Source organism: Chrysochloris asiatica, unplaced genomic scaffold (assembly GCF_000296735.1).
Source record: "Chrysochloris asiatica unplaced genomic scaffold, ChrAsi1.0 scaffold00158, whole genome shotgun sequence".
Classification (NCBI taxonomy): domain Eukaryota; kingdom Metazoa; phylum Chordata; class Mammalia; order Afrosoricida; family Chrysochloridae; genus Chrysochloris; species Chrysochloris asiatica.
This window is the reverse complement of record NW_006408676.1, coordinates 6,648,644-6,664,100: the sequence shown is the minus strand read 5'-3', so window position 1 is coordinate 6,664,100 and position 15,457 is coordinate 6,648,644. Positions and strand designations below refer to the sequence as shown.

General features: G+C 46.0%; 1 protein-coding gene across 1 annotated transcript in view; it reads right to left on the bottom strand.

Moving 5' to 3' along the window:
- Positions 1 to 3,295: 3,295 nt before the first annotated feature.
- The window catches only part of GLB1L2 (galactosidase, beta 1-like 2), a 48,524-nt gene continuing 36,362 nt past the window's right edge, over positions 3,296 to 15,457 (bottom strand). The window contains exons 9-19 of the mRNA XM_006871018.1: positions 11,937 to 12,021; positions 10,215 to 10,352; positions 9,356 to 9,436; positions 8,781 to 8,887; positions 7,954 to 8,094; positions 7,577 to 7,648; positions 7,184 to 7,262; positions 4,896 to 4,983; positions 4,493 to 4,604; positions 3,923 to 4,039; positions 3,296 to 3,382 (exon numbers count right to left, since the gene is read on the bottom strand). Coding sequence (XP_006871080.1) covers positions 3,296 to 3,382; positions 3,923 to 4,039; positions 4,493 to 4,604; positions 4,896 to 4,983; positions 7,184 to 7,262; positions 7,577 to 7,648; positions 7,954 to 8,094; positions 8,781 to 8,887; positions 9,356 to 9,436; positions 10,215 to 10,352; positions 11,937 to 12,021 — 1,107 coding nt within the window. The remainder of the gene's footprint in view (positions 3,383 to 3,922; positions 4,040 to 4,492; positions 4,605 to 4,895; positions 4,984 to 7,183; positions 7,263 to 7,576; positions 7,649 to 7,953; positions 8,095 to 8,780; positions 8,888 to 9,355; positions 9,437 to 10,214; positions 10,353 to 11,936; positions 12,022 to 15,457) is intronic.

Below are 15,457 nucleotides of genomic sequence, written 5' to 3'. Positions count from 1 at the left end.
ATGTTCTGGGAACGGACCACTCCCCAAAGTTGGAGAGCATGTAGCATGTTTAAAGATCAGCACAGGCCAGCGTGGCTGCAACTGAGTGGACAGTGATGAGAGGCAAGGTGAGACGTGGATAAAGGTGGATGCCTTTTGCCCTCGGAACCAGTGTAATTATTTTGATTTTTATTGAGTGAACTGGGAAGTCACTGGGAATTGGGCAGAGGACTGACATGATCTAATTAACCCTTCTAAAAGAACCAATCTGCTTACTGTGCCGACAATAATAGGAAGGCAGTGGCAGTAATCCAAGGCTGAAATGGTGGTGGATTGGTCCAGGTGGAGAGCTAGGTCAGAGAGAAGGGTTGGGTTCTGAAAGTATCTAAAAGGTAGAGCCAGAAAGATGTGATGAATTGATGTAAGATATAAAAGAGTCAAAAATAATAAGAATGATAGAATTATCATTTCCAAATATGAACAAATTAAATCAACACCCAGGCAAGCAGCTGTCAAGCAATCAAACAATGAATTACATTGAGCAAATTTGCTGCACAATATCTCTTTAAGATACTACTTTGAGAACTAAAGTGCAACTGACCCAAGCCGTGGTATTTTCAATTGACTCATATGCTGCAAAAGCTGGACAACGGATAAGGAAGAATGAAAAAGAATGTATGCATTTGAATTATGGTCTTGGTGAAGAATATTGAATATGCCAGAAACACCAATCTGTCATGAAAGAAGTATCCACCACAATGTTCCTTAGAAGCTAGGATGGTGAGAATTTGTGTCATGTACTTTGGACACATTGTCAGGTGGAACCAGATCTTTGAGAAGGACACCAGGCTGAGAAAAGTACAGGGTCAGTGAAAAAGAGGAAGACTTTCAATGAAATGAATTGACACAGTGGCTACAATAGTGGGCTCAAATAGAGGAAAGATTGTGAGGACGGCGCAGCTTGGGCAGTGTTTCATTCTGTTATACATGGGGTCACTATGAGTCAGAACCAAGTCAACAGCACCTAACACCAATACGGGCAGCATGCAGGAGAGATAACACAGGGAAAATCAGAAGTTCATTTTCATTGCCCATCAGACATCTTTAGAAGAAAGGTAAGCAGACAGCTACAGGGACCTGAAGACAAGTCAGTGGAGGGTCAAGTTAGAGACAAACACTGGATAGTACCAGGATAGGGTCAAGGTTCCTTGTGGGCCTGGAGGAGATGGCTTGCAGGGTATATGGATTAATGCCTAGGACACAGTGAGGTTGTGAGAACAGATCATCAACAAACCACAGTAAAGTTACAACGTGTGGAAGATCTGGACATGAAGCTTTTTGTCAACTCTGGGGTATAATCTCTGACACAGGATGCTTTGAAAGAGATACTGCAGGTGGTCTGGCAGATAAGAAGACAAGAATAATAAGTTGGGGCAGGAAGACTTCACTTTTGGAAAGTGCCAATGCATCACTGCTGAGATTAGCATAATTCCTTCATTGTGCGGTGAAAGGACTCCTTATAAGATTCCTTTAAATACCAGCTCCATGTCACATTCCCTAACAGAAGCCAGCTTGCCTGGCTACACTCTTGTAGCAGCACACTTCATGACAAACTAGACACAGCTGCACTGCCCTCTACCCTGGCCCAGTACCCCTGTCTCACCACCATCTTGGCTGTGTGCTTTCAGTTCCAAGGCAACTCAAGAAGATTTGATGAGTTTGGACAAAAGTGGAGAGTCAGCTTCACCTTGCTCCCAGATATTGACCAAGATCTTCATTTTGATAGCTAGCTCCATTTCTCCACCCCACAAAGGGCATTTGGGCCAGCTGTCAGTCAGTGCTTAACCATGGTGGCTGCATACCACATATACTTCCCCTAGGGGGAACTCCTTTCCTCAGAGGAACACAAGGGTGCAGCTTCTGGGACCTCTGCTGATGATATGACCCACTCTATCCCCTGCCGATCTTTTACTGAGCTACTGTGGGCATAGGCCTGGGCTAGGTGTGTCAATGGATTTACATTAGAACTGAAGATCATTTGTTTGGGTAGTAGAAGTCAGTGTATGTGCAGAAAAAATTCACTTACTGGACCTGACTCAGTTCTTCGCTGTCCTACCGGCTCCTGTCCCCCTGATCCCCAATGCTTAGAATGAATTTGTGCCTGACCTCTTCTGCCCCTGGGTACCTCCAAACCACAATAACATTATCAGGGGACTTGAAGCCATCATAAACCAAGAGAATGACTCATCCGATAACTGGGTAGTTTGTTTCTGGATACAACATTAGGGGCTAAATGTCTGTCTGGTCCAAATGCCTTCTCCTTTGGCTAACAGTGCATAGATGAAATCAGAGCCACATTACCAATGAGGCTTTGGTTAACTCTATTACTTTATTGCAATTAAGAACAAAGAACCTGCACCAACTCTTTGAACCTGATCCCCAGAAGGAGCACCTCACACTTCGAACATGGAGACAATTATGGAGAAGCTGATTGGTTACAGGAGGTAGAAGAGGGAGACAGAGGCCTCATTGGTCCTGGATGCCATCACTAACCCAACATTCCCAGGGAGGTTCCCCGCCCAATGCCAGCTGAGTGTCCTGGGGACTCAAATATGAGGAATAGGGGGAGTCATTCCTGTTAGCATCTATATTTCCTTCTCAGTTTGTTTCTATTATTCTTAGTAATCAAAGCTGAAAAGACTCTAATCAGGAAAATAAGAGGTTGGGTATTTCTGTTTCTTGGGGGCTTTGGTTTATCCTCCTGTCAGATCAATCAGAGTGGGAGTAAGGAGGAGACACCACGTGGGTTTCTTAAATAAGGTGTCCTCCTGAACCCAGGGAAGGAGGAGGAGGTTGTGAAGAAGAAACAGCATAGGTATGATACCACCCCTCACCTATCCTCTACAGATGGCCTAATGCCTAAAAAGTGGCCATCAGAGGGGTAGTGAAGCCCAGTTAGCTGTGCTAACTGTCACTTCCTGACCCAGGAGCTCCTGCCCATCTCATGTCCGTGCCCTTTCTGTGGGCTCAGGCCTTCACCACATATGATCAAATTCAAGGCCCCAGGCCCAGAAGGACATTATTCTGCCTTCACCCAGAAGATGAGGGGTTAGGGCAGGTACCACTGCAAACCACCACCCCTTGCCTTCACACTCATTTTCTTCAGTCCTCCAAGGTGTGAGGTCCGGAGTAGAGGCAGCAGATCAACGTGGAGCTGCTCAGATTTGAGGATGCTACGTGAGGGTGTTAGTCTGCATGGAAGGGTGTGAAAGAGCAGCCCTCCACCCTCTGAACAGCAGGAGGATGGCAGGGGCCGTCAGTTAAGGTACTTGTTCCTGCCCAGGTAGGGCATTTCCATGGACTGTATCATTGGACCTGCTACCTTCTCCTCGAACACAACGACCTGGGAAAGAAAGCACGATTGGGGTAAGAAGGCAGATGAGCTGTCTTGACAAAGCAAAGTGAAAAAGTCACCAGGTCGGTGGCTCTAGGGAGCCTTAGGCTGCAGGTGTTAAAGAGAAGGGCTGGGAAGCTGGGCTGGAAGGAACGGGCTGGGAAACAGATGGAGAAAGAGCTGGTGCAGCTGCCCACTCACCTGCCCTAACCTAGTTTTTAAAGACAGCAACAAAAGGGTGCAGAGATACATTCTGAAACCCATGAAGCACGTATGAGAAGGGACCATATGGAGCAAGCTTCCAACTTAGGTTTTGCCCACAAACACCAATCCAAAAGAAGCTGAAGCCTCATGTTTAGAAACATATTCCTATGCCCAGGATAGCTACAGTCTCCCTTCCTGACTTGGGAGCCAAAAGGTGAGGCTGTTAACAACATATTCTGGGGCCACTGAGTCACATCTGCCAGCCTTCAGTTTTCTCTTCTGTGTCTATGAGAAAGTTGGCCTGGGCATCATGGGCAAAGGGACGTAGGCTGGATGCATGCTCACCTGGTTGAGACCTGGGTCCAACCAGGTACCTGGAAGGTAGAGGGTCTCCTGAGGTCCAATGTTCCAGTATCTTCCAAGGTTTTGGCCATTGATGAATACAACCCCCTTTTCCCAGCCCTTTGGGCAGAGTAAAGAGGACATTAGTCAACCATGACAGTCCCCAAGTATAAAGGCACACAGGAAGGCAGAAACAGTATGCCTTGGGGCACACACCCTTCTCACATTTGTACAGCACCACGGGGAGTGAGGCTTTGACACTCATAAGGCTAATGGTGGAGTTCACCTACCTCTTGTTCCCATTAACCTCAAGCCCCTGAGGCATGGTGCCCACAACCAAACTAGAAGTAGTATCTGTACCCTGAGAAACAGCCACCCCATGCGCCAGGTGTTCTGCATGGAGTTCTTCCCACCCTGGGAGACCCATTTTCAGAGAGGGTAGTACAGGGACAGGAAGGTCCCTAGCACCGACACTATTGAGCATGTCAGTCAAGGCCAAACACAGGGACTTTTAGTTCAGAGAGCTTGTGTGGGAGATGGGAGAGCCTGGGCAGGGAAGGGTGGCTTACAAACCTCTAGCTTCAGAAAGGTGTCAGATGGGTCGGGGCCAACTGACAAGCCACTCAAGAAGAAAGCCGGGAACGTAGGTGTTTCTGGGATAGCGCTCCATTTGTTGATGCTGAACCTAAGGTGGAATAGGGGCACAAAAGGAAGCAATGTACTCTTTCAATTCTGGCTCCAGTTCTGAATCTACTTGAGCCCCATTTCTGTAGCCAGCCAGAGCACAGGGACAATGACAGGTGGTATCATGGACAGTACTCCAGTATGAAAGCACTGCTGATGGCCTCACCTTGGCAAAGTCACCTTGGTTCTCTGGTCTGTTCACACAACTGGGGATGTGGAGGTCTCTAGGGGCTTTTCTGGTTTCCCATGCATTTCCCCTATGAGCCACACTCTGGCCCATGCAGCTACTCACCTCTGAAAGAAACTCTTTTTCATATCCAGGCTGTAGATTTTGAATTTTTTCAGGGGAGAACCATCTAGATAGAGGTCTCCAATTAAACCTGTGGTAACAAGGCAAGAGAGTATAAGGAAAGCCAAAGGTCAGGCATTGGTCATCTACAACCAGGGCAATGCATGGAAAACTTGGCGGGAATTTTCCTGGAGTATTACAGGAACTCTGGTAGTGTGGTGGTTATGAATCAGGCTGCTAATCTCACAGTCAGTAGTTTGAAACTATCAGCTTTTCCGCAGGAGAAAGATGAGGCTTTCTGCTCCCTTAAAGATTTACCTGTAAAGATTTACAGCCTCGGAAACCCTGTACAGAGTCGCTATGAGTCGGAACTGACTCCACGGCACATAACAACAACAACATATTGCCTAAAAAGCTCTTCACTTGGCATCCTATCTTTTCTAAAAATGTCAAAGGGTTTGAGAATGATTAATACCAATATTTGCCAGGCTTAGGACTTTCTGTCATAGATGGTGGGAAGAGAGGGCAGTGACAGAGCTAGAACACCTCTAGGGCAATGTCAGGAGAGTGAGAGCAGTCTTTGGACTCTGGAGGGAATCTCCCTGTGGAGGACTGAGCATTCCCGTTCAGAGTGGAACAAGGCCAAAAAGGTAGATGTCCAAGAGATCACAGGAGTCTGGCCCGCTTCCAACGTCTGTTCAGGCAACATCCCAGATGAAACAAATCTAATAACTCAGCTAGAGATCTTCTACATGACCTAGGATCAAAGAAACTTTTAAAAAGCATTTAAACTGAGAGCAGATGGCAAGATTACTTGGGTATCAACTTCTGAGGAAGTGACCATACTTATTAAGTGTTGTCAAGTTAGTTCCAGCTCATAGTACCCCTGTGTAGGGTTTCTGAGGCTATAAATCTTTATGGGAACAGCAAGCTTCATCTTTCTCTAGCAGAGCAGCTGGTGGACTTGAACCACCAACCTTGTGGTTCGCAGGACAATGCTTACTGTTTAGACTCACTGTGCTCCAACACACTTGAGGTGCAGTTAATTAATAATGCCTTGGGAAATGGTCAGCTAGGTCAGGCCCACAGAATATCCCATAATCATCTTGATCAAAATGATTCTCTTGACCGTGGAGGCACTGAGATACCAAAGAAGAAATCTGGATTTATGGGGCCTGAAGATGCTCTGAAATTATAGGAACCTGTGTGACAGAGGCCACACTACTTTTGGAAAGGACATCTGTCACTACAATCCAAGGATCAGAATTCCAGTGAGGGTCCACACAGAGACTTGGACCAAGCGTCATTCTGGGAGTCCCTTCCAACTTCCAGAAAAACCAAGGGCATAGAGCTAGGCCTGAAGAGGGAACCTGCTGAGGGCTGAGGAATTATTAGGGGAGTCTGAGCAGTATTGGTAACCACTGTGAGGCCCTCTGGACAGGTCGAGACCCCAAAACCTAGGAAGTTCTGACAACTGGGCCACCTGCTTTCTTCGCAGGTGACCAAAAGACTCTGTTATCGAGACTCTTCTTAGATGTTGGTGGAATTTTCACCAAAGAGATGTACAAGGCTCTTCCATTAGAAAGGAAACTGGGTGGTCCTCAGTTTTCCTTGCTACAGTGTGTCTTATTTTGTCTACGTATGCTTTTTCCAACTTCTCTGACCTCACCCACACTTTGATAGACACATAAAAAGAAGAGGAAAGAACATGAATGATGGGTTATTTCTAGAGGCATGCCATCCAAAGAGCATTTTATTTCTTGTACGTCTTGCCTCCTCCACACCCCCGCAAATAGAATCACCTGTGGGCTTCCCTAAACAGATCAAGAAAAAATTCAGTGTGGTAGTCCAAGAAGGCAGAAGTCCCATGCTTTTCTCTTAGATACCTGGAAATTCCCTTCCTTACCACCCACAAACAGCCCTTGATAAAGCAGACTGCAACCCACGAAGAACCAGAGAGAACGGCTCATTGTCCCTGTGTGACCGTCATGAATATGAGAGCTAACACAGTGAGGGGCCGTGATCAAAGCTCAGAGGAGCTTCTCTGGCTTGCAAACTGCCTTCAAGAATGGGTCAACCCAACCCTACCTGAGTCCAATGCACCTGTCTGTCACCACCTAGCTCTAAGGGGGCGTTTCAGACTTCACCTAACTCCAACGGACCACTGTGATGCCAATTCAATCCAACAGGCCTCCATAGCTTGCTAGTGGGCTAATTTAGAGAAGAGATACCCACACATATACTGTGTACTAGTACTGGCTGCTTTTCTCCCAACATGCACTATAACCCACCTTTGCGTTGGTCATTGATGTTGTCCCCGTAGTTGACACGCCCACGATTCTCCACCAAGATCCTCAGCACAGTATAACCCTGCCAGGAACATAGTGGCCCATGATGATTGCCTGATTACCCAGCCAAAATCTACTACTCAGGGCTTCTTTTGTGGTATCCCAGTTCTCCCCCAAGCTCTGAGGATGGGTGTGAAAGAGTTCAGTTGAGCAGAAAGCAACATTCTGGCCCTCTTTCCACTCTGCAACCTGTGGTTAAAGAGCCTCCTGTCTTCTAAGTCTTCCTCTTTGACTCCCACCAAACTTGCTCCATCATTCCACCTTACTCCAATTGGCCACCTGACCCAGTGGAAAGCAGCTGGTGTAGACATTATCCAACTCCCTAGGATAACAAACCTGGAGCAAGGGGATATCGATCTTTTTCTTGTTATAGTCCAAGTACCCTATGGATACTGTATTCACAAACACCTGCCAAAAAGAAACACAGAAAACATCCACAGGTCAGTAGGAAGGGGAAGATAGGAAGGGAGGATCTTTGCTAAACACAGGAAGACGTCAACATTGGATGTGCATTCATCGGGGAGGGGCTTGGCTGGCCACAGAACATACGAGTCAAACTGAAAGGGCCGCACGGCTGACAGCGAAGGGCCACTTAGACATGCTGGTACAGCAATTTATGGGCGCTCCCTGGTCAGATACTGAGGGCAGAGTCAAGGCTTGTTTCAGGGCAGATCACTAAAAAGGTCACAGGAACTAAGCAAAAGCATTCCTACCTGTCCCCGGTCACGCACAAGACCACTGAGGACACCAGGTGAGGAAATGGTGGTCTCGTACAGAGTATATCCAAAGGACTGTCCATTCCCATCATTTACTGGCAGGTTCTCCATGTTGACTGGAGTTTCAGACTGGATTGGCTATGCATAAAAGAAACATGGCCAGCCTGAGGAGAAGGAAACCAGCAGTCTTACCTGGAGCTTTTCTGGGGAGTGCAGGGAGTAGGAAGAACAATGGCGTGAGCTAACACGTCTCCCATTTCTTCTATTTTCCCAACTCATTATACAAACCTATGAACTTCACATGTGGAGTCAATCCATCTGACTACCTCAAGAATTCTGATTTGACTTCTCATTATACTAAACCTACAGATCTCCAGAGTTGGGAGAACAAAGGACACAGACCACTAAATAGTGGGATGAAGTCTTCAATCACTGTCATTTACGCACACAGCCCTTCTAAGTGGGTTACAGGACACACCCTTTCACAAATGGAGGCATGAATCCCAGGGGAGCAGCCTGTCCTTGCCTCCCCATCCCCTAATCTGTCCCAGACAACAGCCTCAGCCTTACACCGGAGAAGGGAAAGGTCTGCTGTGATGCCCATGTTTTCTTCAACTTCTCTTTTTACTTCCCACTTGTTCTCTAGCATAAATTTGTCCTCTGCTGTGAGTTCTAAAGCCAGAGAACAGACACAAAGCTATCAAGAACTAGATTTCCTCCTCCCCCACATCACCTCTCTGGTGGGCTGTCTTGTTTCAGTCTACCTTTCCTTTCTCTGCTCACCCACCTCATGACTACCCTTGCCCCTAAAAGGCAGCACTCACCTCCCCCATGTACTTCAGGACATCCCACAGGGACAGGTAGAAGGCTGGCATCAACGGGTCATATGCAGTCTTGGGAGAAAGTTTAGGAGGCAGGGGAAGTGGGGCACCTGAAACACAAACAGACCACAAGCCCATCCCAAAAGGACCCAAAACAGCTACTGCTTCCCCCAACCGCCCCAACCCCCAGCCTATATACTCTTTAAGAGCCAATAAGCAAAGACACCTGTATATTCTTTAAGAGCTTTATATACTCTTTAAGAGCTAATAAGAATAAGCCTCTTTTCTCAGAGCATGCTGAGGAAGGCACTCCTGGAGAGCTGGAATAAGGAGGGACTTCTGTATACCCCTGGTAGTCTCAATAACTATAAAACAGAAAGGGGAAGCTAGCAGTTTGCAAACTGTATTAAGGATTTCTTGTTTCAGACTTTCTTACCCCATTCTAGGACCACCCCCCCCCACACACACACACAAATCCACTGGGGTTGAGGAACAATAGGCAGGAAATAACTGTTTTAGGGTCTCATAGCTAAAGCAAAGACCTAAGCTGGTACCAGAACTGGCAGTTTTCTGGGTACCTGAGAAGGAGGCAAAAAAGTCTCGAAGCTTGAAGTACTTGGCTGTGTAATCCCCGGCCTCTGTCAAAACCGCATCATAGTCTGCAAAACACCAGGGAGCCATCTCTGGTCACTCATACCCCCTAGACAGCTCCTGCAGCAGCAAGAAGAGAAAAGAGGGGCTGGGGTAGTGCACTGGGACCCCATCAACAACTCTGGAGACAAGAGATGCTTAGTCAGAACACTAAAAATAGGAGGGGTCTCTGTCTGAGATCACAGTATGACCCTGATTTCTAGTCGCAGGTATCTTTTCTACCACATAGAGGCCCAGGTCACTCCATCTCAAGAGCCCAAGTAAGGAAAAAAGGTTGCCCTTACCTAAGCTTCCCCTAAACTGCCCCCACAGCTCTAGCTGTGCCTCCTCTCCTTCCTCTCAGAGGTCTCTCTGCAGCAGGGGTCAGCTCACAGATGTACAAGCCGGCATGGGATTCCTACCGCTCTCTTTGGATGTCTAGAAAGGATCATCTAGAGAAACCTGCACCTCCTTGCGTGCTATATATTGTTGTGTGCCATCAAGTCAATTCCAGCTCTTACAACCCTAAGGGACAGGCAAGAACTGTCCCCATAGGGTTTCCAAGACAGTAATCTATACGGAAGAAGGCTGCTACCTCTTTCTCCTTTGGAGTGGCTGGTGGGTTCATAGACCAGATCTTCTGGTTAGTAGCTGAGCACTTAAACCACTGTGCCACCAGGGCTCCTTCTGATGCTTTATAGACAAATAAATGAAAGGACCAGAAGGCATTTCTGAAAGACTCCTCATTGCCAGCTCTAGACACACAAGCGTTGGGGTGGCCGGGTAGGGGAGGTTCTAAGTACTTGCCATAGCTGGTGACGTCGGACTTGTATTCATTAAAATGCATGGCTCCATTGATGAAGCCAAAGTTGGTCCCTCCGTGGAACATGTAGAGATTGATAGAGGCACCAGCATCGATGATGGCAGACACTGTTTTTAAGACTTCTGCACGAGAGAAATAAAGGGGTGTGCAGAGGAGTCAGAGTTCATGTAGGACTCTCCTACTTCCCAGTCACTCCCCCAAATCAAATGTGTCAATCTGTTCTTCAGCGTCCACTAAAACCCCGATCACAGACTAGGAGAGGAGGAAGAGAAGCAGCCCCCAGAATCATGACCCCCCCAGGGCTGCAGCCTCCCAGTTGATTCTGAAATCACAGTCAACTCCCCACTAACTGTGCTTTGGAGGGAGGGCCTCTATCCTGGGGGCTTCCCAATGTGCCCATCACCTAGGAAAGCACAACAGAGATTTTACAATAATAAATAAAAAGGGGCTTCAAAAAGTTCATGGAAAAATGGGATTAACAGCTAATGGAATCTTTCCAGTGACATTCTGAAGCTCCCTTGTCTCATTCTGACAACTCCTTCAACCCTACCTTTATTGAAAAATAACTACTGATGTGAAGAAATCAGAAAGAGAAATAATGTTGTTGCTGTTAAGCCAGTTCCTACTCCTAGTGACCTGAAAAGGGTTTCTGAGGCATCAAATCTTTGTGGGTTTTTCAATCCTCACTAATCAAAGAAACGAGTCCTGGTGTGGCACTGTAGGATAAGCACTGGACCACAAGGTTGGTTTGAACCACAAGGTTGCAGGTTCAAACTCACCAGCCGCTCCTCGGAAATCCTAAAGGGTTGTTATGAGCCAGAACCAACTCATCAACACTTAACAACAACCGCAATCAAAGAACTACAACTAGGCCAGAACCTACCAAATTGGAAAATATTAAAAATAAGTTTAATACTCAAATGTTGATGATCTATGAGAAATGGGTACTTGCTTTCAAAATTGGTGAGTAAAAATTGCTTCAGTCTTTCTGAAGGGCAATGTAATTATTAGAATAGCATTGATTTAGCGATTTCTATTTCTAAGAACTATTCATAGGGAAGTACTATAACAAGTAGGCAGAACTGGATACTCCAGGGTGATCACTGAAATGGTGTTTATGTTAACAAGCCAACAAAACTAAACAAAGTATCGAAAGCAATGGAAGGGTTCCATCAATTAGAAGGGGAGCTCATAACTACAGCACAGTCATCAATACCATGGAGTTCTTTGAATTCTTTAAAATAATGATGCAAATCTATAGTTAAGAGTTTAGAAAACGGACATAATCCTTTATTGAGTGGCACAAGCAGGCTCCAAATACTCAAGTATGCAGTGTCTGTCTCTATCTGCATATGAATGCAGCGTTGTAGACAGGATACACAGAAAGCCTCCTGTGAGCATATACTGTTTTCTCAAGGTTCTGGTAGTTTCATTTATTTATTTTTCTGTATTTTATGAATGTATGCAATAGACATGTGTTATGTTTCTAATTGCAAAAATGTACTAAAGCAATTTAAAAGTTCTATTTATAATTCACTTCAAATGCTAATACAAATGAATGGAATGTCAAGAGCGGACTACTGCACACAAATAACCCAAGAGCCTTGTATGCTACATCTAATTTCCATCCAAGAGCAGGTTCTTTGGAACATCCTCTTACTTCTTAGGCCACATGCATTCTAGATACAGTACTACCGAGCACTCACCAGAAGAATCCAAGATGTTATGAGGACCACCCCAGGAGTCAAACCAGCCTGTCCAGTACTCCATCACCATCTTGGGCTGAACTCCCTGAGCACAAAATGAGAAGTTATTCAGGCAGACAAGGCCCTTTCTGGAGGAGGTGTCAGGATTCTGTCCCCCAGCTTTTCCCTGAACACACACCCCTGTCACAGAGGCCACTGAAAGCAGAGCAGAGACGAGGGTCACTTGCATATGCAGCTACTGGTCCCAGCATGGCTTCCTCTCCTCCTGGTGTAGTGTAGAGAAAGCTACTAGAGTTGGTATGATGGTGGTGGTGGTGGTTATGTGCCGTGAAGTTGGTTCCAACTCATAGTGACCCTGCATAAGGTTTCTGAGACTGTAAATCTGTATAAGAGCAGAAAGCCTCATCTTTCTCCAGGCGGTAGATTTGAACTGTTGACCTTGTGGTTAGCAGTCCAATGCGTAATCACTACACTACCAGGGTTCCTGGTGTAGAAGATCTTAATTACTTAATGTGCCTTTACTCTTGCATTGCTATCTGCCCAATTAAGTCTTTATTAGACTTCACTACCTACTCTGTAAATTTTTTCCCCACTTTGATTTGCTTTCTGGATTAAGCCAAGAAAGGACAATACCATGTCCAGGATCAGCCAGTCTCTGCAAAGCATGCTGTGGGCACACATACTTCCGGTGGTGCTTTCCTTGAGCTGGAAAAGCAGGAAGGCTGCAGAGCGAATGGGCCCTCTACACAGTCTAGCTGGTAGGCTGGGTATAACTGAGCCAGAGCACCAGTGCACGTTCTGCAGTCAGAGTATCTGGATTCAGAGCTGGACTAGGGCATTCAATAAATCTTCAGTGTTACTTTGGAATTCTGACATTGGAATGTGATCGTACCGAGGACACGTAAACATTACAGAGACCATGGCCTACTCGGCCATGTTTACAAGAAGCACTGGATCACCTGGTAGGAGCGACAGGGACTCAAATGTTGGTACCTCAGTTTCTGTACTAGACACACTTACTCATTCCTTCCATGACTGTGTATCAAGTATGTTCTCTGTTAGTGACAGCTTTCCAATCTGAGAGTAACTGCAGGCAGAGTAGCAAAGCCCGAGTGAGTGGAGTCAGTACAATGGGCAGGCCTACCATCCATTTACTAGAAAGTACCTGCCCTACACAGGTGAAAACATCATTTTTTTAGCAAGACTTGTGGCTTGGTTTTCTGCACAAGTTGTCTACATCTAAGGAAAGGGACATACTATACCACTTTTAAGGCATAGAAATGGGGGAAGTAGATTCTAAGTTCCACATCTCAGCAGTCCCTACTGCCAGGAATGGGTTCCTGAACGTGAAGGTGTCAGGCCACATGGAGGTGGCATCCATCAGTGGTCTAGGTCATTGTACATTGTGGCTAGGATGAAGCCCTGGAACCAGTCAGAGCATGCTATAGTCCTGGGTGTAGGGCAGGCAAGCTGCTTTTTCCACCCTCAGTTTCTGTTCACTTTGACTGTAAACAGCAGTGATGGTATCCATCTGAAATAGTTCGGGAGAATTAAAGGAGATAATTCACAAACTTTGTACAGTGCCTGGCACTTGGGAAGTACTCAAGAAACATCACTGGGGTCCTGGTGTGGTGCTGTGGATAAGCACTGGACTACAAACCATAAGGTCGACAGTTCAAACCCATCAGCCGCTCCTTAGAAACCCTACACTGGGGAAACTATGAATGTGAACCGATTCAACAGCGTATAACAAACACAACAATCCTCATCACTGGGTCTGGCTACCACATACACAATACCTAGTGAGGTGTTGCTGGATATTCCAGAGTTCAACAGAGTCATTGTCCATTCAAGGAAATATCAAACCTGTGAATTTAAATATTTTGACAAGGAAATATTGAACTTCCTTTCCTTAAGGGAAAGTTTATCTTTTGCACCTCAATAAGCTTTGAACTGAGGACAAGAAACTGAGGGCGTTTCAGTCGAGCCATTTTGTCAACAATACAGCATAGCTTAAGATGGTAAAAATGTGTCTATTGCCTTAAAGATAAAAAAGTAAAAAGCCACCATTAAGCACTTACTTATATCAGCTACTATCCAAAGTGATTTCCAAATATTACCTCATTGAATCCTCAAATAAACCTATGAGTTGTTGTTGTTAAGTGCCATTGAGTCGATTCCAACTCACAGCAACCCTGTATAGCATTTCCAAAAAGCAGCTGGTGGGTTTGAACTGCCGACCTTGTAGTTCACGTCTGGTGCTTATCCTATAGCGTCACACCAGAACCCTATGAGTAGGTACAATTATCGGTCCCACTTTATCAAAGAAGAAAGAGAAGCACAGAAAGGGCCAGTAGCTTGCCCCGTGTTCACAGCTGTGGCACAGTGGGCTATAGGGGAAACTCGCGGCACCCTGTGCTTCTCTTTGGCAGCACTGGTATACTTCTACAGAGCTGTTTTTGTAATTATTTACTTGTCAACCTTCATTGGCTTATTTGGTCATTTAATAAGTCTCTTTCAGAGTCAGTTAAAACTCACTGAGCACAGAGACTCTGTGGTTTTATTCACCGTAGTGACACAGAACAAGAACTCAGTAAATACTGGAGGAAAGAAGAAAAGAAAGTCACTCAATCTGAACTCCCCTGTATCCATTCTTTCTCCCGTGACCTGCTTGACAGAAGTCAATCTGGTGTCAAGTCCCACATCCTATCCCATCTCCACCTTGAAGCCTACTGTCCACTCTGGTTGCCTCTCCCAATACCAGTAGTAGTTTTACCACATACACTTGTGACTCTCATCCTACATCGCTTTGGCACTGCCATGGTGATTTTAGTATGTTGTAGGACACTGCCTCTGATCTAAAATGATCCCCAAGCATTGCCCTTAGTGTCTGGGTTGTCATGGTTGATGAAACACTGCCGCAGCTCCACGCTAGATCCAGGGTCAATGTTTGCCTGCAGTGAGCAGTGGCTGGGGACGTTCACAGCCTCCATGAGCTAGATGTGGCCTCTCAGTTCTGGAAACAGACTTCGAATGGATTGGAGGTGCTTTGCTCAAGTCACATCTATTTCCTTCGGAGATGTAAATTCCCATCTTTCTGGTAAATGCTGTGATACAGTCAAGAACTTCTCTTTCCTTCTGACTGTAAATGGACCAAGCCTCCAGTATCGCTGATGACAAGAACCGTTCTCAGAACCTGAGGGGGTTTTATGAGTTAAAGCCAGATACATTATGGTATGAGGAAGGAAGTATTTCTCCCCTCAACTCCTCGGGACCAATCTGAGAAAGTTCAGAAAAGTTCATTCATGAGCCCTGAATTTCTTTTGGTTGTTTCGTTTTCAAGAGGCATATAATCGTGTTCAGTCTACACAGAAACCCCTCAAACCAGCTTTAATCTATCTCCCTTCCCAGGGATGCAACAACCTGGGTGCATGGAGGGTCACCTAGAAAGGGCTTGGAGAACCCACCAATCTTTCTCTTCCCATCTGTGAACCCAGAGCACACTGGAAGACAGCGAAGAA